The sequence below is a fragment of the Scyliorhinus torazame genome, chromosome 5, assembly GCF_047496885.1.
Source record: "Scyliorhinus torazame isolate Kashiwa2021f chromosome 5, sScyTor2.1, whole genome shotgun sequence".
NCBI classification, from domain to species: domain Eukaryota; kingdom Metazoa; phylum Chordata; class Chondrichthyes; order Carcharhiniformes; family Scyliorhinidae; genus Scyliorhinus; species Scyliorhinus torazame.
The window spans coordinates 196024909-196048059 of NC_092711.1; the positions used below are offsets into that span (position 1 = coordinate 196024909).

The window sequence follows — 23151 nt, forward strand, 5'->3', positions numbered from 1 at the left end:
GAAGTGTGCAAAGAAGGTTCTTCAGGATGTCGCTTGGTCTCAAGGGTCTTGACTATGAGGAGAGGTTGAATAAACTAGGATTGTTTTCACTGGAAAGACGGAAGCTGAGAGGCATAAACAGGGTGGATAGTCAGAGGCTTTTTCCAAGTGTGGAAGTGTCAATTATAAGGGGGTACAGTTCAAGGTGAGAGGGGGAAAGTTTAAGGGAGATGTGCGGGGTAAGTTTTTCACGCAGAGAGTGGTTGGTGCCTGGAATGTGCTGCCAGGGGATGTGGTAGATGCAGGCACATTAGCAACATTTAAGAGGCATCTGGATGAATGTGGTATTGAGGAACAAAGGGACCTTGGTTACAAGTCCATGTATTCCTGAAGGTGGCAGCACAGGTGGTGAAGAAGGCATACGGAATGAATAAGGAGAAAATAGAGGCATACGGACCGAGGTCAGAAGGTTTTTGTTTTTTAGTTAGGGCACCATGATCAGCACAGGCTTGGAGGGCCGAAGGGCCTGTTCCTGTGCTGTACTCTTTCTTTGTTCTTTGTTATCTTTATATCTATGCCGACCATAAAATACCAATCAACACTAATCCCATTTACCAGAACTTGGTCCATAACCTAATATGCCTTGCCGATCGAAGTGCTTGTCCAGATGCTTCTTAAACGTTGCGAGTATACCTGCCTCCACCACCCTCTCTGGCAGCATGTTCCATATTTCCACCACCCTCTGGGTGAAAAAATGTTTCCTCAGGTTTCTTCTAACCCACTTACTCCTCACCTTAAACCTATGCCCTCTGGTCTTAGACACCTCTGCCATGGGGAAAAGATTTTTACGATCTACCCTATCTCTACCTCTCATAATTTTGTAAACCTCCATCAGATCTTCCCTCAGCCGCCTATGTTCCAGGAAACAAACCCAGCCTATCCAGTCTCTCTCATAGCTGAACCTTTCCATCCCAGGCAACATCCTGGTGAATCTCCTCTGCATTCCCTCCAGTGCAGTCACGTCCTTCCGATGGTGTTGCGACCAGAACTGCACATAATATTCCACCTGTGGCCTAACCAATATTTTATAAAGTTTTAATAAGACCTCCCTGCTCCTATGTTTTATGCCCCAACTAATGAAAGCAAGCATTCCGTATGCCTTCTTCCCAACCTTACTTACCTGTGCTGCCACCTTCAGGAATCCATGGGCTTGTACACCAAGGTCCCTTTGTTCCTCAATGCGCCCTCGGGGCTCACCGTTCATTGTGTATATCCTACACTTTTTAGACATCCCAAAATGCATCACCTCAAACTTATCAGGATTAAATTCCATCTGCCATTGCTCTGCCCAATTTAACAGCTGATCAATATCAATCTGCAGCCCAAGACTATTCTCCTCATTATCACCAACAACACCATTTTTGAGATATCTGCAAACTTACTAATTATACTTGCTACAAGTCTTTAATAACAAACAGTAAGAGACCCAGCACAGATTCCTGTGGTACACCACAGGTCTTAGACTTCCAATCACAAAAGCATCGCTCCACCATTACCCTTTGCCTCCTAACAACTAGTCAACTTTTGATCGAATTTGCCAACTTGCCTTGGATCCCATGGGCTCTAACCTTTTAGACCAGCCTTCCATGTGAGACCTTAGAAAAAGCATCACTGAAGTCCATGTAACCATATCAACTGCGCTACCCTCATCAATACATTTAGTTACCTGTTCAAAAAACCCAATTGAATTAGTTTGACAGGATCGCTCACCAATAAATCTGTGCTGACTATCCCTGATAATCCTTCACTTTCCAAGTGTTGATTAATCCTCTCCCGCAGAATTTTGTCCAATAATTTCCCTTTGACACTAGAGTAACTGGCCTGTAATTGCCTCACTAATCCCTGCTGCCCTTATTAAATAAAGGTACCACATTAGTTATCCTCCAGTCATCCGGCACCTTTGGCCATGGAGATCTCCGTCAGGGCCCTCGCATTCTCATCTCTTCGCTCCCATAGCAGCCTGGGACAAATCTCATCAAACCCTGGAGATTTATGCACCTTTATGCCTGCGAAATCTTCCTTAATCTTAACGTGCTCCAGAACTTCACCGTCCTAACTGAAATCTTCAGGTCCATGTCTTTCTCCTTAGTGAATACAGATGAAAAATATTCATTTAAGGTCACACCCATGTTCTCTAGCTCCAAGCACAGATTGCCCCTTTGGTCCCTAATGGGCCCCATTCTTTCCCTGATCATCATGAAAAAATGAAAATCGCTTATTGTCACAAGTAGGCTTCAAATGAAGTTACTGTGAAAAGCCCCTAGTCGCCACATTCCGGCACATGTTCAGGGAGGCTGGTACGGGAATTGAACCGTGCTTCTGGCCTGCTTTGGTCTGCTTTCAAAGCCAGCGATTTAGCCCTGTGCTAAACAGCCTAACATCCTGCTCTTAATGTACTTAAAAAATGTCTTGGGGTTTTCCTAAATCCTATCTGCCAATGATATTTCATGGTCCCTCTTTGCCTTCCGAATTTCATTTTTAAGCATCCCACTACGCATTATGCTGCTGAAGAGTATTTATGTCCTGGTCGGGATTGAAATTTAAGGGGGGAGAATTCTTACAGAGCATCAATTTGAGTACAGAGTGTTCTTATAAGCCTTTCTCCTCTGTAAATGATACTCTGGTGTCTGTTGGGAGTTGTGAGCACGTGTGGGTTTTGGACAGGCTTTTCAATGTGCAAGAGAGTGATCTGTAAACATGACCTGTTTTACTGGAGCTCCTGTTTTCATAGTTATTACGTTTACTACTGTTCTGCTGAGTTACTGTTATTGTTAAACTTAGTTATTTATTTATATAAAGAAATTCTTTCTTTGAAATAATGCATTTGACTACCATTCTTTGTGGTCTCAAGTTACCACAGTATGGTACAGATGTTAGGACAATTCTAAGTAAAGAAGCTGGTACCAGTATGGAACTTGATGCTGTTACCGGCTTCAATATAGATAGTAATGGTATGGGGACATATGGAGATATGGTTAAAGAGATGGATACAGGTGTTGGTACCAGAATCAGTATAGGTGCTGGTACAGGCATGGGTACAGTGGTTGTTATTAACACAGATGCTGGTACAATTATGGGCACAGACGCTGGCATGCATATCAGTTCTGATACTTGTGTTGATATGGTTCTGATTGTCACAAAACCAGGACTGGAGTCAATACAGTTGTTGGTTAAGGGAGGCATGGTAGCACAATGGTTAACACTGTTGCTTCACAGCGCCATTGACCCGGGTTCGATTCCTAGCTTGGGTCTGTGCATGTTCTCCCCATGTCTGCGTGGGTTTTCTCCAGACACTCCCACAAGTGCTGAAAGACATGCTTGTTAGGTAAATTGGACATTCTGAATTCTCCCTCAGTGTACCCGAACAGGCGCCAGAGTGTAGCGACTAGGGGATTTTCAAAGTAACTTCATTGCAGTGTTCATGTAAGCCTACTTGTGACACTAAAAAAATTATTATTATTAATTATTATTAATGTGTTTACACAGATTCTGGTATCACTATCGGGCGCTAGTATTGTAATGGTTACCATTATTGGTACAGATAAGGGTACCAATGTTGGTCTAGGTCTAGACAGAGATTCTGGTTCAGAAGTACAGATGCTATTCGCGGAATCTATATAGATGTTTTGGCATGGGAAGAAATGCTGGTGCAGATATGATTACAGTTATGGATTTCAATGCTGATACTGGCATCAGTACAAATGCTGGAGCCCCATGTGGACCTGGGTGCATGCTCCTGTATGCGTAAAGATTGCTAATACCAGTAGTGTTGCAAATGCTGGTAGAGTTAGCAGTACAGATGTTGGAACAGGTATTGGTACAGTCGTAAGTACCAGAATTGCAACAGACGTGTACATAAACATGGGTAGAGAACTGACGGAGAATAACGTATCAGAGTTTGCAGACAAAACCAAATTAAATGGAAATGTAAGATGTGGGGAGGACACAAAGAGACTACGTAGAGATATAAACAGGTTTAGTGAGTGGGTAATAAGAAGGCAGAATAGAATCATAGAATCACTACAGTGCTGAATGAGTCCATTCAGCCCATTGAGTCTGCACTGACCCTCTGAAAGAGCACCCTATCCTACCCAAGCCCCCACCCTATCCCGTAACCTAGTAACCCCACCTAATCTTTGGACACTAAGGGACAATTTAGCATGGCCAATCCACCTAATCTGCACATTTTTGGATTGTGGGAGGAAACCCGGAGGAAGCCTCTGCAGACACAGGGAGAAAGTGCAAACTCCACACAGACAGTGATCCGAGGCTGGAATTGAACCCAGGTCCCTGGAGCTGTGAGACAGCAGTGCTAACAACTGTGCCAAATGCCGTCCACGGCATGGAGAATAATGTGTGGAAATGTGAGGTTATTGATTTTGTTTAGAAGAATAGAAAAGCAGAATATTTTTCTATAAGAATAGAATTTGTATATGTTTATATTCAGATGGACTTGGGTATGAATGTTTATATTCAGAAGGACTTGGGTATACTTGGGCATGAATCATATCTTGTAGGTGCAGCAAACAATTAGGAAGGTAAAGGCATGTTGGCCTTCATAGAAAAGAGTTGGCACAACTCTACTTACAGTGGTACAGGGTTTTGTTGAGACCACACCCACATTTTGGTCTTCTAATTTAAGGTAGGAAATGCTTGCATTGGAAGAAGTTCAGCAAAATTTCACGGTCCTGGGGTGAGGGGGTTGTCCTATTATGAGAGGCTGAGTAAATTTGTTATTTGTTTTGCTTCTTATGTACAACACAGAAGGAGGCCATTCAGCCCATCATGTCCACACCGGCTCCCAGCTAGTCCCATTCTCCAGCTGTATCTCATAGATACATAGATACATAGAAGATAGGAGCAGGAGGAGGCCTTTTGGCCCTTCGAGCCTGCTCCGCCATTCATCACAATCATGGTTGATCATCTAGCTCAATAGCCTAATCCTGCTTTCTCCCCATAGCCTATCATCCCATTCTCCCCAAGTGCTATATCTAGCCACCTCTTGAATATATTCAAAGTTTTAGTATCAACGACTTCCTGTGGTAATGAATTCCACAGGCTCGCCACTCTTTGGGTGAAGAGATCCTTATTTCTGTCTGAAATGGTTTACACTGAATCCTCAGACTGTGACCCCTGGTTCTGAACACACCCATCATTGGTAACATCTGCCCTGCATTTACCCTGTCTAGTCCTGTTAGAATTTTATAAGTCTCTATGAGATCCCCCCTCATTCTTTTGAACTTGAGCGAGAATAATCCCAACCTAGTCAATTTCTCCCCATATGACAGTCCCGCCATCCCTGGAATCAGTCTGGTAAACCTTTGATGCACTCCCTCGAGAGCAAGAACAACCTTCCTCAGAGAAGGAGACCAAAACTGCACACAATACTCCAAGTGTGGCCTCACCAAGGCCCTGTACAATTGCAGCAACACATCCCTGCTTCTATATTCGAAACCCCGTGCAATGAAGGCCAACATACCATTAACCTTCTTTACCGCCTGCTGCATCTGCATGCTTACCTTCAGCGACTGGTGCACAAGGACACCCAGGTCCCACTGCACACTCCCCTCTCCCAATTTACAACCATTCAGGTAACCTGCCTTCCTGTTTTTGCTTCCAAAGAGAATAACCTCACACTTATCCAAATTATACTGCATCTGCCATTGATTTGCCAACTCGCCAACCTGTCCAGATCTTGCTGTAGGGTCCCTGCATCCTTGTCACAATTCACCCTCCCACCTAATTTGGTATCATCTGCAAACTTTGAGATGTTACATTTTGTTCTCTCATCCAAATCATTAATATATATTGTGAACAGCTGGGGTGCCAGCACCGATCCCTGTGGTACCCCACGACTCACTGCCTCCCAATTTGAAAAGGACCCATTAATCCCTACTCTTTGTTTCCTCTCTGCCAACCAATTTTCTATCCATCTCAATACATTTTCCCCAATCCCATGCACTTTAATTTTGCACAATAATCTCTCAGGCAGGACTTTGTCTAACGCCTTTTGAAAGTCCAAATATACCACATCGACTGGCTCCCCCTTGTCAACTGTACTGCTTACCTCTTCAAAGAATTCCAACAGATTTGTCAAGCATGATTTTCCCTTCATAAATCCATGATGACTCTGACTGATCCTGCCACTGCTTAGCCCTCTGTAGCCCTCTAAATTAATCTCTCCAAAATATGTATCCAGCTCTCTTTTGAAATCTCCTATGGAACCTGCCTCCACCACTCTCCCAGTCAATGCATACCAAACCCCAACAACTCTTTGAGTAAAGAGGTTTCTCCTCATCTCACTCCTAGCTCTCTTACTGACCATCTTGAAATTGTGACCCCTAGTCACTGACAGATCAACTAGTGGAAACAGAATATCCGTCTTTACTCTGTCATAATTGTTCAGAATTTTGAACACCTCAATAAGGTCAGCTCTTAATCTTCTCTGCTCCAAGGAGAACTAGCCCAATTTTCCAATCTTTCCTTGTATCTAAAATTCCTCATTCCTGGTATAATTCTAGTAAATCTCCTTTGCACTCTCTCCAGGGCTTTAACATCCTTCCTTAAATAATGTACACACAACTGAGCACAATACTCCAAATAAAGTCTGACCAATGATTTGTAGAGGTGCAGCATCAGTTTTATACTCTATGCCTCTATTTATAAACCCAAGGATCCGATAAGCCTTCTTGGAACTGTTTCAACTTGCCTGGCCACCTTCAGAAAATTATGCACTTGAACCCCAAGGTCCCGCTGCTCCTGTATTCCCTCAAAGTTATACCATTGAGCCTATTTTCCCCCATGTTTCTTCGACCTAAATGCATTACCTCACATTTTGCTGCATTGAAGTTCATCTGCCAGGTATCTGCCCATTTGGCCAACTTGTCAATATCTCCCTGAAGTTGCTCAACATCATCATCACAATTCACTATTCTCCCTAGCTTAGTATCATCTGCAAACTTAGAGTCTCCTCTAAATTGTTTATATAAATCAGAAAAAGCAAGGGTCCCGACACTGAGCCCTGGGGCACACCACTTTTAACTTGTCTCCAGTCTGAGAAAAACCTTCCTTCTGTTTCCTATCTCTTCGCCAACTTCGAATCCATGCTGCCAAGGACCCATTAATCCCAAGCATTTTTAATTTGCTAACCAACCTGCTTTCCCTAAGTCCAAATATACAACATCCACGGCACTACTCCCATCCACTGCCTGTGTAACCTTGTTAAAGAACTTATTTAAATTTGGCAGACATGACTTGCCCTTGGCAAAGCCATGTTGACTGTCTAGTATTAACTTTATTTTTCTCGAAGCGGGTATTTATCTCATCTCGTATTATGGTCTCCATCAGATTTCCCGCTATGGATGTCAAGCTGACAGGCTTGTCATTTCCTGGGTTATTCTTGGCCCATTTCTTAAACACGACATCACATTTGCAATCCCCTAGCGGATAGCACTATTGCTTCACAGTGCCAGGGTCCCGGGTTTGATTCCCGCTTGGGTCACTGTCTGTGCGGAGTCTGAATGTTCTCCCCGTGTCTGTCTGGGTTTCCCCCGGGTGCTCTGGTTTCCACCCACAAGTCCCGAAAGACATGATGTTAGGTGTATTGGACATTCTGAATTCTCCCTCAGTGTAACCGAACAGGCGTCGGAATGTGGCAACTGAGGGATTTTCACAGTAACTTCATTGTAGTGTTAATGTAAGCCTACCTGTGACAATAGTAAAGATTATTATTATTACTCCAGTTCCCCGGGGCTAATCCTGTGTTCAGAAAGGTCTGGAAAATTTCTGTCAACAGCTCCCCAATATCCTTGGTTCTATATTTCCTGGAGTTTACAAGAATGAGAGACAATCTCATTGATGCATGCAAGATTCTGAAGGGACTTGTTGGGTGGATGTTGAGAGTCGTCCCCCCCCCCCCCCCCCCCAACTGTGGAGTTTAAAACACAGAGGGCACAATCTGATGGTAAGGAGTCCAACATTTGGGACTGAGATGAGGAGAAATTTCTTCACTCAAAGTGTTGTGAATCTTTGGAATTCTCTACTCCAGAGGGTTGTGGTTGCTTCGTTATTTTATACATTTGAGGCTGGGATTGACAGGTGTTTAGACTCTCAGGGAATTAAGGGATATGAGGAGTGGATGGAAAAGTGGAATTGAAGTTCGAGATCAGCAAAGACCTTATTGAATAGGGAGGCAGTGGCATAGTGGTATTGGCACTAGACTAGTACTGCAGAGACCCAGCGTAATGATCTCGGGTCCTTGGTTCGTATCCCACCACGGCTGATGGCGAAATGTAAATTCTGTTAAAATCTGGAATTAAAAGCCTAATGAAACCACTGTTGATTGTAATAAAAACCCATCTGATTCACTAATGTCATTCTTACCTGGTCTGGCCTACACGTGACTCCAGACCCAGACCCACAGCAATGTGGTTGACTCTTGCATGCCCTCTGAAATGAGCTAAGAAGTTACTCAGTTGGATCAAACCATAAAAAATTTCAAAGGAATGAAACCAGACGCACCAGAAGTGATCTAGGCACGGGAGACGACAATAGCACAGTCAACCCTGTCGACCCTGCAAAGTCCTCCTTACCAACATCTGGGGGCTTGTGCCAAAATTTGGAGAGTTGTCTCCCAGACTCGTGAAACAACAGCTGACATAGCCATACTGTCCCACCGGTAAGACAGACCCAGCAGAGGTGGCAGCACAGTGGCATACAGTCAAGAGGTCGTTGCCTTGGAAGTCCTCAACATTGACTCCAGACCCCCAAAAGTTCCGTGGAATCAGTTCAAATATTGGGAAGGAAACCTCCTGCATGTTAACACATACCATCACAGATGCATCTCTCCATGACAGTATTAATGGGACTGACCACTGCACAGTCCTTGTGGAGACATCTTCAGCTACTTCTTCAATTACCTTCCTTCCATCATAAGATCCGAAGTGGAGATGTTCGTTGATGACTGCACAATGTTCAGCGCCATGTGAGTCTCCTCAGATAACTAAACAGCCCACAAACCTTATAGAGTTCTTTGAGAAGGTGACCAAACAGGTGGATGAGGGTAAAGCAGTTGATGTGGTGTATATGGATTTCAGTAAAGCGTTTGATAAGGTTCCCCATGGTAGGCTACTGCAGAAAATACGGAGGCATGGGATTCAGGGTGATTTAGCAGTTTGGATCAGAAATTGGCTAGCTGGAAGAAAACAAAGGGTGGTGGTTGATGGGAAATGTTCAGACTGGAGTCCAGTTACTAGTGGTGTACCACAAGGATCTGTTTTGGGGCCAATGCTGTTTGTCATTTTTATAAATGACCTGGAGGAGGGCGTAGAAGGATGGGTGAGTAAATTTGCAGATGACACTAAAGTTGGTGGCGATGTGGACAGTGCGGAAGGATGTTACAAGTTACAGAGGGACATAGATAAGCTGCAGCGCTGGGCTGAGAGGTGGCAAATGGAGTTTAATGCAGAAAAGCGTGAGGTGATTCATTTTGGAAGGAATAACAGGAAAACTGAGTACTGGGCTAATGGTAAGATCCTTGGCAGTGTGGATGAGCAGAGAGATCTCGGTGTCCATGTACATAGATCCCTGAAAGTTGCCACCCAGGTTGAGAGGGTTGTTAAGAAGGCGTACGGTGTGTTAGCTTTTATTGGTAGAGGGATTGAGTTTAGGAGCCATGAGGTCATGTTGCAGCTATGCAACACTCTGGTGCGGCCGCATTTGGAGTATTGCGTGCAATTCTGGTCGCCGCATTATAGGAAGGATGTGGAAGCATTGGAAAGGGTGCAGAGGAGATTTACCAGAATGTTGCCTGGTATGGAGGGAAGATCTTATGAGGAAAGGCTGAAGGACTTGAGGCTGTTTTCATTAGAGAGAAGAAGGTTAAGAGGTGACTTAATTGAGACATACAAGATGATCAGAGGATTGGATAGGGTGGACAGTGAGAGCCTTTTTCCTCGGATGCTGATGTCTAGTACGAGGGGACATACCTTTAAATTGAGGGGAGATAGATATAGGACAGGTGTCAGAGGTAGGTTCTTTACTCAGAGAGTAGTACGGGCGTGGAATGCCCTGCCTGCAACAGTAGTGGACTCGCCAACACTAAGGGCATTCAAATGGTCATTGGACAGACATATGGACGATAAGGGAATAGTGTAAATGGGCTTTAGAGTGGTTTCACAGGTCAGTGCAACATCGAGGGCTGAAGGGCCTGTACTGCGCTGTAATGTTCTATGTTCTATGTCCAAACACTGCAAGACCTGTACAATATCCAGGCTTGGGTTGATAAGTGGCAAAGAAACATTCGCGTCACACAAGTGTCAGCCAATGATCATCTCCAACTAGAGAGAATCTAATTGACACTTGCAATTCAATTTCATTACCATCGCTGAGTTACTAACAATATCCTGTGGGTTACCATTGACCAAAAACATAATTGGACTAGCCATATAAATACTGTGGCTCCAAGAGCAGATCAGAGGCGAGGAATCCTGTGGAGAGTAACTCACCTCCTGAACTCCCCAAAGCCTGTCTACAATCTGTCTACAAGACCTGCACCATCTACATGTTGCACCACAGGAACTCACCATGGTTCCTTCAGCAGCATCTTCCAAACCCATGACCACCACCGTCTGGAAGGACAAGAGCAACAGATACATGGAATCTCACCATCTGGAGTTTCTCCTTCAAGTCACTCGCCATCCTGACTTGGAAATATATCACTGTCACTGGGTCAAAAACCTGGAATTCCCTCCCTAATTACCTTCCCTACACCTCATGGACTGCAGCTGTTCAAGAAGGCAGCTCATCACCACCATTAGGGATGGGCAATAAATGCTACCCCATTGATATTCATTTTGGAGATTTATTTTTTAAATGGTCACAATCAAATTGTATCTTGGTTTTGATTCTTACTACAGAAGTGAATGCAATAGATTCTCATTCTGTTAACCCTCCATTTTATCCATCATCATGACCACTTATTGTTACTTCTATAACTTTGTTTTCCTCTATTCCCACACTTCAATAAACTCACCACCCAGTCCATTATACAAGTTCTCAGGGCATCCACTCAATCCCAGAATAGTTCCTATACTTTTTTAAAAACGTAAATCTTTAGTTCACAGAATTGTAGCATCACTGAAGGCCATTTGATGCATCATATTTGCACTAGCTCTCCAAATGAGCATCACAGCTGAGTGTCGTTGCTCTGCCTTTTCCCTGTACCGCCTCACAATTCAAGCAATTATCCAATATCCTCTTGAATGCTTCGATTGAATCTGCCTCCATCACACTCCCAGGCAGTGCATTTAAGACTCAAACCACTCGCTATATGAAAATGTTTTCCCCATATATCACATTTGCTTCTTGTAGCGCACAAAGACTCACGAGAGACGAATAGAGATGAAGTCGATGAGGCTTTATTAAGCGTGACTTAGTTCCCCGCAGTTCAGTAGCAGACTGGCCTGCGGGGGAGAACTCCTGGTTCTTATACTCCGCCTTCAGGGCGGAGCTAGAGGTCAACAGCCAACCAGGACCCGGGATCTGTCAGCCAATGACATCACGGCTTCACAGTCCCACATGACCCCTAATGCATACTACCACATTCACCCCTTGTTAAAAATGAACCCGGCGGGGTGGTGCTTCGTATGGTGGTAAGGGTTTACAAGGCTGGTCCTGGGAGGAAAACCTTTGCATGTACAGAGGTTTTTTTTTGTGTTTTGAACTATTTACAGTAAAAGGGGGAAAAGGAAAAACGTTCTCATTACAGTCCACAATATAGTAATGTTACATTGATGCCACAAGTCGGTCGGGCGGTCTGGTCGTCCTCGTCGATCGCCTCGGCCCCGGTGGTGGTGCTTGTTCCCGTGTTGTCATCTCCGGGAGCCTTACGGTTTCTGCTTCCGCTTCACTTCTGGTCGGACCTGGGAGGAGGACCGATCCCCCCGGGAAGGGGGCGCTCGCGGGGTGCGCCGGTGGCAGGGAGGGGGTGATTGATGTTGGGGGGGTGTGTGTGTTGCCGGCGGGCGCCAGATCTCGCAGGGAGACCGTGTCCTGCCGGCCGTCGGGGTACTCCACGTAAGCGTACTGCGGGTTCGCGTGGAGGAGGTGAACCCTCTCGACCAACGGGTCCGACTTGTGCGCCCGCACATGTTTTCGGAGCAGGATGGGTCCTGGGACCGCCAACCAGGTCGGCAGTGACGTTCCAGAGGAGGACTTCCTGGGGAAGACAAGGAGGCGCTCATGAGGCGTTTGGTTAGTGCTAGTACACAGTAGCGACCGGATGGAGTGGAGAGCGTCCGGGAGGACCTCCTGCCACCGTGAAACTGGGAGGTCCCTGGACCGTAGGGCCAGTAGGACGGTCTTCCAGACCGTGTCGTTCTCCCTCTCTACTTGCCCGTTCCCCCGGGGGTTGTAGCTGGTCGTCCTGCTCGAGGCTATACCGTTGCTGAGCAGGAACTGGCGCAGCTCGTCACTCATAAAGGAGGACCCCCTGTCGCTGTGGACGTATGCGGGGCAACCGAACAGTGTGAATATGGTGTGAAGGGCTTTAATGACTGTGGCCGCTGTCATGTCAGGGCAGGGGATGGCGAAGGGGAAACGGGAGTACTCGTCCACCGCGTTCAGGAAGTATATGTTGCGGTCGGTGGAGGGGAGGGGCCCTTTGAAATCCAGACCAAGGCGTTCAAAGGGACGGGAAGCATTGACCAGGCGCACCATCCGGCCTGAAAAAGTGCGGTTTGCACTCTGCGCAGATGTGGCAGTTCCTTGTGACTGTACGGACCTCCTCCACAGAGCAGGGGAGGTTGCGGGACTTTATAAAGTGGTAGAACCGAGTGACCCCCGGGTGGCAGAGGTCCTCGTGGAGGGTTTGGAGGCGGTCAATTTGTGCGTTGGCACATGTGCCGCGGGATAGGGCGTCGGACGGCTCGTTCAGCTTTCCGGGACGGTACAGGATCTCATAGTTGAAGGTGGAGAGCTCGATCCTCCACCTTAAGATCTTGCCGTTCTTAATTTTGCCCCGCTGTGCATTATCGAACATGAAGGCTACCGACCGTTGGTCCATGAGGAGAGTGAATCTCCTGCCGGCCAGGTAATGCCTCCAATGTCGCACAGCTTCCACTATGGCTTGGGCTTTCTTTTCCACTGAGGAGTGGCGGATTTCTGAAGCGTGGAGGGTTCGGGAGAAAAAGGCCACGGGTCTGCCCGCTTGGTGGCCGCTAGAGCTACATCGGAGGCGTCGCTCTCGACCTGGAATGGGAGGGACTCGTCGATGGCGCGCATCGTGGCCTTTGCGATATCCGCTTTGATGCGGCTGAAGGCCTGGCAAGCCTCTGTCGACAGGGGAAGGTCGTGGTATGTATTAGGGGGCGGGCCTTGTCTGCGTACTGGGGGACCCACTGGGCGTAATATGAAAAAAACCCCAGGCAGCGTTTTAGGGCTTTTGAGCAGTGCGGGAGGGGAAATTCCATGAGGGGGCGCATGCGTTCGGGGTCGGGGCCTATTATCCCATTGCACACTACATATCCCAAGATGGCTAGCCGGTTTGTGCTAAACACGCACTTGTCCTCGTTATATGTGAGGTTCAATGCTTTAGCGGTCTGGAGGAATTTTTGGATGTTGGCGTCGTGGTCCTGCTGATCGTGGCCGCAGATGGTCACGTTGTCGAGGTACGGGAACGTGGCCTGCAACCCGTGTTGATCAACCATTCGGTCCATCTCTCGTTGGAAGACCGAGACCCCGTTTGTGACGCCAAATGGGACCCTTAGGAAGTGGTATAATCGCCTGTCTGCCTCGAAGGCTGTGTACTTGCGGTCACTTGGGCGGATAGGGAGCTGATGGTAGGCGGACTTGAGGTCCACGGTGGAGAAGACCTTATATTGGGCAATCCGATTGACCATGTCGGATATGCGGGGGAGAGGGTACGCATCTAGTTGTGTGTACCTGTTGATGGTCTGGCAATAGTCTATGACCATCCTTTGCTTCTCCCCTGTCTTGACTACTACCACCTGTGCTCTCCAGGGACTGTTGCTGGCCTGGATTATGCCTTCCTTCAGTAGCCGCTGGACTTCGGACCGAATGAATGTCCGGTCCTGGGCGCTGTACCGTTTGCTCCTAGTGGCGACGGGTTTGCAATCCGGGGTGAGGTTTGCAAACAAGGATGGGGGCTCAACCTTGAGGGTTGCGAGGCCGCAGATAGTGAGTGGGGGTATTGGGCCGCCGAATTGAAACGTTAGGCTCTGCAGGTTGCACTGGAAATCTAATCCCAGTAATGTGGGCGCGCAGAGTTGGGGAAGGACGTAGAGCCTGTAGTTTTTAAACTCCCTCCCTTGCACCGTTAGGGTCACTATGCAGAAGCCTTTAATCTGTACGGAGTGGGATCCTGCAGCTAGGGAAATCTTTTGCGCACTGGGACGGATGGTCAAAAAACAGCGTCTTACCGTGTCGGGGTAGATGAAGCTTTCCGTGCACCCGGAGTCGACCAGGCATGGTGTCTCGTGCCCGTTTATCAGCACCGTTGTTGTCGTCGTCTGGAGCGTCCGGGGCTGTGCTTGGTCCAGCGTTATTGAGGCCAGACGTGATCGTAGTGTTTGAGCTTCTTCCTCGAACCCCGTGGAGCCGTCGACACTGGGGTCCGTTGTTGCCGTCCAAGATGGCGGCGGGGGTGAACAAAATGGCCGCCCCCTTGCATCGCACATGGCTGGGGGCTCACAAGATGGCGGCGGCGGTGGACAAAATGGCCGTCCCCATGCGTCGCACAGGTCTGGGGGATCCCAAGATTGCGGCGCCCCTCCTATCCTCGTGGTGGCCGGGACCCAAAATGGCGGCGCCTGCGGGTCGCACATGGGGCGCTGGGGGGGTTGGGGAGCGTCAGAAACGCGCAGATCGCCTTGTTCTCCGGGGACAGCGGTAGTCGGGACCCAAACTGGTTGCGCCTGCGGGTCGTACATGGGGCGCTGGACAGCGGTGGCCGGGACCCAAACTGGTTGCGCCTGCGGGTCGTACATGGAGCGCTGGGGGGGTTGGGGAGCGTTAGAAGCGCGCAGGAATCCTTGTTCGCCGGGGACCGCGGCGACCTCCCGGGACCGGCACACAGCCGCAAAATGGCCCTTTTTTCCGCAGCTCTTACAAGTCGCTGCGCGGGCCGGGCAGCGCTGCCGGGGGTGTTTCGCCTGGCCGCAGAAATAGCAGCGGGCTCCCCCGGGACGACTTGGCGTCTGAACCGCGCAAGCCTGTGGGGTGGGGGGGAGGGTTGTTGCGATGGGGGTCCACGGAGCCCAAGGGGCTGCCGCCCGGTCGGGGCCGTAGGCGCGGGCATTTCGCGCGGCCACATCTAGTGAGGCTGCAAGGGCCCGTGCCTCTGAGAGTCCTAGCGACTCTTTTTCTAAAAGTCTTTGGCGGATTTGGGAAGAGTTCATACCAGCCACAAAAGCATCACGCATCAACATGTCCGTGTGTTCTATCGCGTTTACCGGCGGGCAGCTGCAGGCCCGTCCCAAAATTAGTAGCGCGGCGTAGAAATCATCTATCGATTCTCCGGGACTTTACCGTTTCGTTGCGAGTTGGTAGCGTGCGTAGATCTGGTTCACTGGGCGAACATAGATGCTTTTTAGTGCTGCGAACGCCGTCTGGTAATCCTCTGCGTCTTCGATGAGAGGGAAAATTTCCGGGCCTACCCTCGAGTGCAGGACCTGTAGTTTCTGGTCTTCTGTGACCCGGCCGGGGGCCGTTCTGAGGTAGGCCTCGAAACAAGTCTGCCAGTGTTTGAAAACTGCTGCTGAGTTCACTGCGTTGGGGCTGATCCTCAGGCATTCCGGGATGATCCTGAGCTCCATAGTTCTTTTAAGCACACTTAATAAATTGTAGCGCACAAAGACTCACGAGAGACAAATAGAGATGAAGTCGATGAGGCTTTATTAAGCGTGACTTAGTTCCCCGCAGTTCAGTAGCTGACTGGCCTGCGGGGGAGAACTCCAGGTTCTTATACTCCGCCTTCAGGGCGGAGCTAGAGGTCAACAGCCAACCAGGACCCGGGATCTGTCAGCCAATGGCATCACGGCTTCACAGTCCCACATGACCCCTAATGCATACTACCACACTTCTTTTGTGAATCACTTTAAACTGTGCCCTGTCGTTCGCAATTCTTTCATGATCGGGAAGAGTTTTTCCCTATCTACTTTGTCCAGCCCCCTCATGATTTTGAACATCTCTATCAAATCTCCTCTTAGCTGGCTTCTCTCCAAGATGAACAGTCCTAATCTCTCCAATCTATCCTCATAACTGAAGTTTTTCCTCACTGGAACCATTCTTGTAAACCTTTTCTGCCCTCTCTCCAATGCGTTCACGTCCTTCCTATTACGTGCTGTCCAGAACTGTACTCAATATTACAGCTGAGGTCTAACTAGTGTCTAGTTTAGCATAACCTGCTTGCTCTTGTGCTCTAAGTCTCTAATAATAAAGCCCAGAATACTAAATTAACTGCTCTCCACGTGTTCTGTCACTTTCAATGATCTGCGCATATAAACACCTAGCGCCTGCATATCTTTAAGACTTTACCCCTTATTTTATATTGTCTCTTCATGCACTTCCTACCAAAATGTGTCACCTCATACTTCTCCACATTGAACTTCCTATCTGCCCACTCCACCAACTTGTCCACATCCTTTTGAAGTTCTGCATTATCCTCTTCACAGTTCACAATACTTCCCAGGTTTTGTGTCATCCACAAACTTTTAAACTGTCTCCTGCACGCCAGGATCTAGATCATTAATATATAATCAAGATAAACAATGGTCCTAATACCAACCCCTAGGGAAAACCACTCCAAACCTTCCTCCAGCCTGAAAAATATCCACTGATGATTACCCTCTGCTTCCTATTATTCAGCCTGTTTTTTCTCCATGTAGTTACTGTCCCTTTTATTCCATGAGCTGTAACTTTTCTCATAAGTCTTTTGTGTGGCACTGTATCAAATGCCTTCTGAAAGTTCAATTAGATCACATCAGCAGCAATACCCATAAAGACCCTTTATTTTACCTCCTCAAGAAACTCCAGCACATTAGTTAAACATGATTTCCCCATTAGAAATCCTGTTGACTCCTTGTAACCAACTTACATTTTTCTGTATGATTACTAATTCTATCCTGAATAATTGTTTCTCGAAACTTGCCTACCACTGATATTAAACAGTATCCTTTGATGTATCTCATCTGGTCCCAGTGCCTTGTCAACTTTCAGTCTATTGAACGCTTCCTCCTTATCAATTTCTCAGGGCAGTTTCCTCATCTGCCTCCATGTCCTGGGTAGATCTATTTCCTTGGTAAAGACAGATGGAAAGTATTCATTTCATACCTCAGCCATGCCTCCAGCCTCCATGTGTACATTCATTTTTGGGGCCCTAATTGGCCCTATTCCTCCTTTTACCACCCTTTTACTATTTGTATACTTATAGAAGACTTTGGATTCTCCTTTTCGTTCACTACTAGGCTTTTCTCATAGTTCTTCTTTGTTTCCAAGTGTGCTTTTTCACTTCCCTCTGAACTTTCTGGATTCCTCTTGGTTTTCCTGATCAACTAGATCCACCAGTTTACTCGTTAGTACTGAAGTTACACTGGGCCTGGGAATAAACTCTCTGATAAAGACTTTGAGTTGAATAAAAATGTAAGGCGGGATTCTCCGTCCAGCCGCACCCACTTTCTGGTGCCCCCCCCTCCCCCCCCTACCCGCACTGGCAGCAGGATCCTACATCCCGTCAGCCGGCCAATGGGGTTTCCCATTGTGGGCACCCCCACGGTGTCGGGAGATCTGCCGGCGTGAGTGCGCTGCTGGCGAAGCGGAGGTCCCACCGACGGAGAATCCGTCACGTAGTCTTTCTTGTACCGAATCCTGAGTACAATTCTATGAATTAAGTTTTCATTTGGCCCTCATTCTCTCAAATCCTGCATTAGATCGGCTGTTGAACATTTGAAATTAAACAAAATCTAAGTCATTAACAGAACCTGACGCTGAATGAAAATCAACAATTGGAAAATTGGTCCTCCAAAGCCCCTACCTCTTGTCTAATTGCATTTGAATTACACCAGCCTTCCTTCCCCAAACCTTCCATTCAGTATTAGTGTTTCTTGTAAAAGTGGATCCTACTCTGTCTCTAATGAATTCTCTCTGCATATATTGTCAATGTCACTTTTCTATATCTGGTCACAATTATAATACACCAAATCCTCCAGTGTCTTTGGTGCAGCATTTGATACATTGCTTATGATACAGGAGTCATTCAACCAAGTATTCTGTAAGATTGGTTTTAGATGGGCCCATGATAAATTCTGGTTTGATCCAGCTCCAGGCTCACTCAACACATTTTCTGGAGCTTAATTTCGATATGCTGATACTTAAATTGTACTAATTCCTGCTTCACATCCAGTTCTGGATTAAATTGCACGACAACTTCCCAACCCAAAATTACAGGCACAATAAAAATGCACAATGTGACAAAACTGATCCATTCTGGGCTGCAAAAGATAGAACATGTCTGATAAATAAATTTCAAATTCATTATTAAAAATAATAAGAGCTTGCATTTATATCGTACATTTCACAACCTTAAGATGTCCTGAAGCACTTCAAAGTGTAGCTACTTTTTAATGTAGGAAGCACAACTATCAATTTGCACACAGCAACCTCCCTGTAACAGCAATGAGATAATAACTAGAATATCTGCTTTGGTGATTTTGGGTGCAGGATCAGTATTGACTAGGACACAAGGAGATACAGGAAGAAACCCCCTTGTTCTTCTTCCAGTAATGCTGAGGGTCTTAAATCTCCACCTGCGAGGACAGAAGGGGCCTTGATTAAACGTCTCGTCAGAAAGACAAACCGGCTGGTAGTGCAGCATTGCACTGCTCAGCTTTCCCGATTGAAGAGAGAAGTAAGAAACAAAGTAGTTTGCTCATCTTCATTTGCAGATGGCTTACTCAGTACTCCAGTCTCGAGTGCCAATACATCTACCAACCAAGTTCCAATCGTGCCATTTCACCTTCATATACTGAACGGTCGTAATCTGGTCCTCTCTGCATCCAATGTAAACCAACATTTTAATCACGATAATGTAAACCAACATTTTGCTTGAACTCACCATGTTAACTTCTGAGATCATGTCTATGCTGGCTATATGAATACTCATCCCCACTGTAACGGGCGACCCTGGGGGAAAAAGAGAATATGAAGACTGTTTAATTCAGCTCAGATTTCTCTATTGGAATCCCTCCTTCAAAAACCGTCAGCTCACATATGCCTGCCCCAGGACAATTTTCAATTGAAACCATCTATTGTGTGGGATTCGAGTGTGGGGCCCCAGAGCCGTGCCCTCGGTTTGTGGTTTACCTGTTCAGTAATTGATTGGCCCATTCTTTAAATAGTTTAAGGATGGGCACCTGCTTTAAACTGTCCCAATCATGAGATTGTACCCATATCAGTTCTCAAAGAAGAGAACAATTGTAATGAAGTAAAACTTTCGGAAACCCAACCAAAAAACGTGATAGATACAGAATTATACCTGCAGCCTTAAAAATAAGACAAACAGAATACAGGAGAGAAACCACTACATAACATCGAAGAAACAAGGGGCTGGATTCTCCGTAGCCCGATGCCGAAATCGAGGTTGGGCGTAGAATGGCTTCCAATGCTGGAATCGGGGCAGGCACCAGCTTGAAGCCGGCCCATGATGGTCCGCCCCTCTAAACCGCCAGGACGCATGCCACGCGCAATTGCAATGCCATTGCGCGTTATCGGCCTGCGATACTCCGCCCCTGATGGGTGGAGTTCCCGACGGCACGGGCCACGTTTGGTCCCAGCGGTCAGGAACCCAGCGTGCCACCTGCGGACAGTGTCCGGCGCCACCACACTCATACGGGACCATGCCGCTAGCCGGGGGGCGTTTGCAAGGGCTGGGGGAACTGATGGGGTGTGGATAGGGTTTGGGCTGTGGGGTCGGGTTTGGCGGGTTCGGATTCCAGCACGGCCGGTGCCGTGTTTTCCGGCGCAACTGGTGCAGGCCGTCAGCCCTGCCCGGGACCCGACAATTCTTTGGCCATTTTCTGCACGATCCACGGGTGTTCCACACGCCGGCGGTGTTAGCCCCTCAACGGTACCGGAATCGGTGAGGGGTTTGTGCCTCCCATGGATTCTCCGTTCGCGCCGGCACTTAGCCTCAGGAATGGAGAATTCCACCCAGGGTTTCTGGCGACATAGGTAGAAGCATAATATTAGATAGGAACATGAAAGCAGTAGGAAGCCACTCATCCTCTTGAAGCCTGTTCCATCATTCAATTAGATAATGGCTGGGCTGCAATTTAATTCCATCTACCCACCTTGGTTCCATAAGGTTTAATAACCTTTACTGAACAAAAATCTAGCAATCTCAGTTTCGAATTTTCTATTGACGCCAGCCTCAGCAGCTTCTTTGGAAAGAGAGTTTCTGATTTCCACTCCCCCTGGTGTAAAGAATTTCTTCCTCTTTTGAACTCCCTGACCAGAAGAAATAACTTATTTAACTATCTTAAACAGCCCACTTGCATCACCCCTAATCTTCCATATGCTCCCAAACAGAAGACTATTTCATATCCCCAGAATATTAAACACAACATTAGATCCCTGAGAATAAGCCATTACTGCAATATAGCAATCGGTAAAGTTCAGTGATGAGAAAGATTAAAAATACCTCCAAAGTCAGGTCTGAGACGGATGTCATACCCTCTGAGCAATCTGTCCACTGTTCTTTTCACGAGGGAAATGTTACCGATTCCGTTGACACTGAGGGTAGAAGCAAAAGTAGGCATCAGTCTGTGGCCTAAAATTTTGGCAGTGCCCATATTTTGGGCACCTCATCTGCAGAATCTCTCAGCCCGTGATTGGGGAGGTCCAAGGAGCCTGGGGATTTTGGGCCTCGGACCTCAATATGATGTAGGGGGTGCAGTGGTAGGATCCCATGCAGGGTTGTATGTCATAAGCTTTAATAACCTTTACTGAACAAAAATCTAGCTATTTCAGTTTCAAATTTTCTATTGACCCCAGCCTTCTTTGGAAAGAGAGTTTCTGATTTCCAGAATTCGAGTGGCCAGATTCCAGTGGACAGAGTCCAGTGGGCAGATTCCAGTGGACAGATTCCAGTGGACAGATTCCAGCGGACAGATTCCAGTGGGCAGATTCCAGTGGACAGATTCCAGTGGGCAGATTCCAGTGGACAGATTCATTGAATCACAGAATCCCAACCGTGCAGAAGGAGGCCATTCGACCTATCGAGTCTGCAATGGTCCTCTGAAAGAGCACCGCACCTAGGGCACCCTGCCCTATCCCCGTAACCCCACCTAACCTTTGGGCACTAGGGGCAATTTAGCATGGCCAGTCCATCTAACCTGCACATCTTTGGACTGTGGGAGGAAACTGGAGCAACCGGAGAAAACCCATACAGACACGGGGAAAATGTACAAACTCCACTTGCTGATGGAGTCTCTGAGGATGGCTCTAGTTTGACCCTTAGTAAAATGGCACCCGTCATGATTGCCCCACAATTTGTATGTGCTTTATGGGCTCCATTTTAGACATAAACAAGCACCAGGAATCGAATTTCAATAATCAACCCCTGTGCTAGCCACATTGAATAGGGTCAAAGAAACACACCTGGAGATAGCCACACACACACACACACACACAAAACCAGCCACAGCAGCATTGAGCAAAGGCTCCAGTCTGCCCAAGTACCTGACAGCGTACTAATAGATCTATGAATGGTGTAAACAGTATGTAATGATTCAGACCTACTTCAGTTAGGAAGCAGTACCGACACACACGGACAGTTAATATCTGTCTATGTCTTCCTTTCCCAGTGTATCTCCGCAGCCCCAGGAGTGAAGAATGAAGAGTGAATATTTCAAACGCACATTGATTGCTACATGTAGAATGGGCAGGTTGATGAGGGATATTTCCATTGCACACCCCGGACAGAGGTGCGATTGACTGAAAGGACGATTCAGAGTGGAGGTGGAAGGTTCTGAGAGAGAGAATTGAAACGTGCCACTGGCTGGAACTGGCAGGGTGTGTTTTGGAGAAACAGTGAATACATTGCCACGCAAACGTTTAGACAGAGAAGCGACCTTTGATAGTAAATGTAAGCAGAATGATCCGTACCTTTGAAGCCAGCACATGACACACAGACCTGTGAGAAATGAGCAAAGACCAGACATCCGCTCCTCTTGAAACCTCCACATTTTCCGATGCAGGTTGAGTATTTACAGGGGGAGCTCCCTCCAGCCAGGAGGCAGCGCTTTACACACACACACTTCACACACACACACTGCCTCTTCAATCCGAAACCAAGCCTCTGGTTTCAGGTCAACAGAGATACTGTCCGTGCCCCATCCATCACCTCCCCAACCACATTGGATCCACACAGGAATGAGTGGCTCCCTGGCCCAGATCAGCACGCAGCCGGTGCGTTGCAAGTTGAGTCGCTGCAGTGTTTTCCAGACTGAGGTGCAGCAGCACTCTTCCAGATCAGCTCCTATCTGGGCTTCCTTCTCTTGCCCCTACTTTGCCCCCTCCCCGTCAAAGCAGTTAGCCCTCTCTCAGCTGCTCTCTGGGGGGAGGGGGGTGATGCTGATGAAGGGTTGTAGCTGCTGGATGGGGAGAGTCCTCTCCCCCTCCCCACCCCCCACCCTCACAGAAAGGACATTTGTCAAATAATCCTCCTGACGTCAGAAATGCCTCTTAACCCTATCTTTCCTCAAATCCCAGGCAAGATCCTGAATGAGAGGAGCAGATGGATTAAAGGCTAAAGGCAGCGCACGATTGTGATCAGGAGGTTTAATGACACAACACGGTGGACCCCCAAGTGTACATCATCCAGAGTTGCCTGTTTGAAAGACACAGTGTGTGCCCAGTAACTCCATACGGACATTACTCAGAAAGAACCAATATGACCAAATTCACTCCTGCATACAGAGCAGATACAATTAAAGGCAAATGACTTTCATTTCATTTTTCATTTCATTTAATTTCTTCAAAAGATTTACGGGATATTACTGTTTGTCTGAACTGCAGTAATGTTACCCCATACCTGGG

The 23151-nt window shown here is 47.3% G+C and overlaps 1 protein-coding gene across 1 annotated transcript in view; it reads right to left on the minus strand.

Annotated features, from left to right (window-relative positions):
• The window catches only part of gabrb4 (gamma-aminobutyric acid type A receptor subunit beta4), a 262963-nt gene extending 240224 nt beyond the window's left edge, over nucleotides 1-22739 (minus strand). Inside the window, exons 1-3 of the mRNA XM_072504957.1 lie at nucleotides 22219-22739; nucleotides 20753-20844; nucleotides 19169-19236 (exon numbers count right to left, since the gene is read on the minus strand). Coding sequence (XP_072361058.1) covers nucleotides 19169-19236; nucleotides 20753-20844; nucleotides 22219-22298 — 240 coding nt within the window. The 5' untranslated portion in view covers nucleotides 22299-22739. The remainder of the gene's footprint in view (nucleotides 1-19168; nucleotides 19237-20752; nucleotides 20845-22218) is intronic.
• Between the last annotated feature and the right edge of the window lie 412 nt (nucleotides 22740-23151).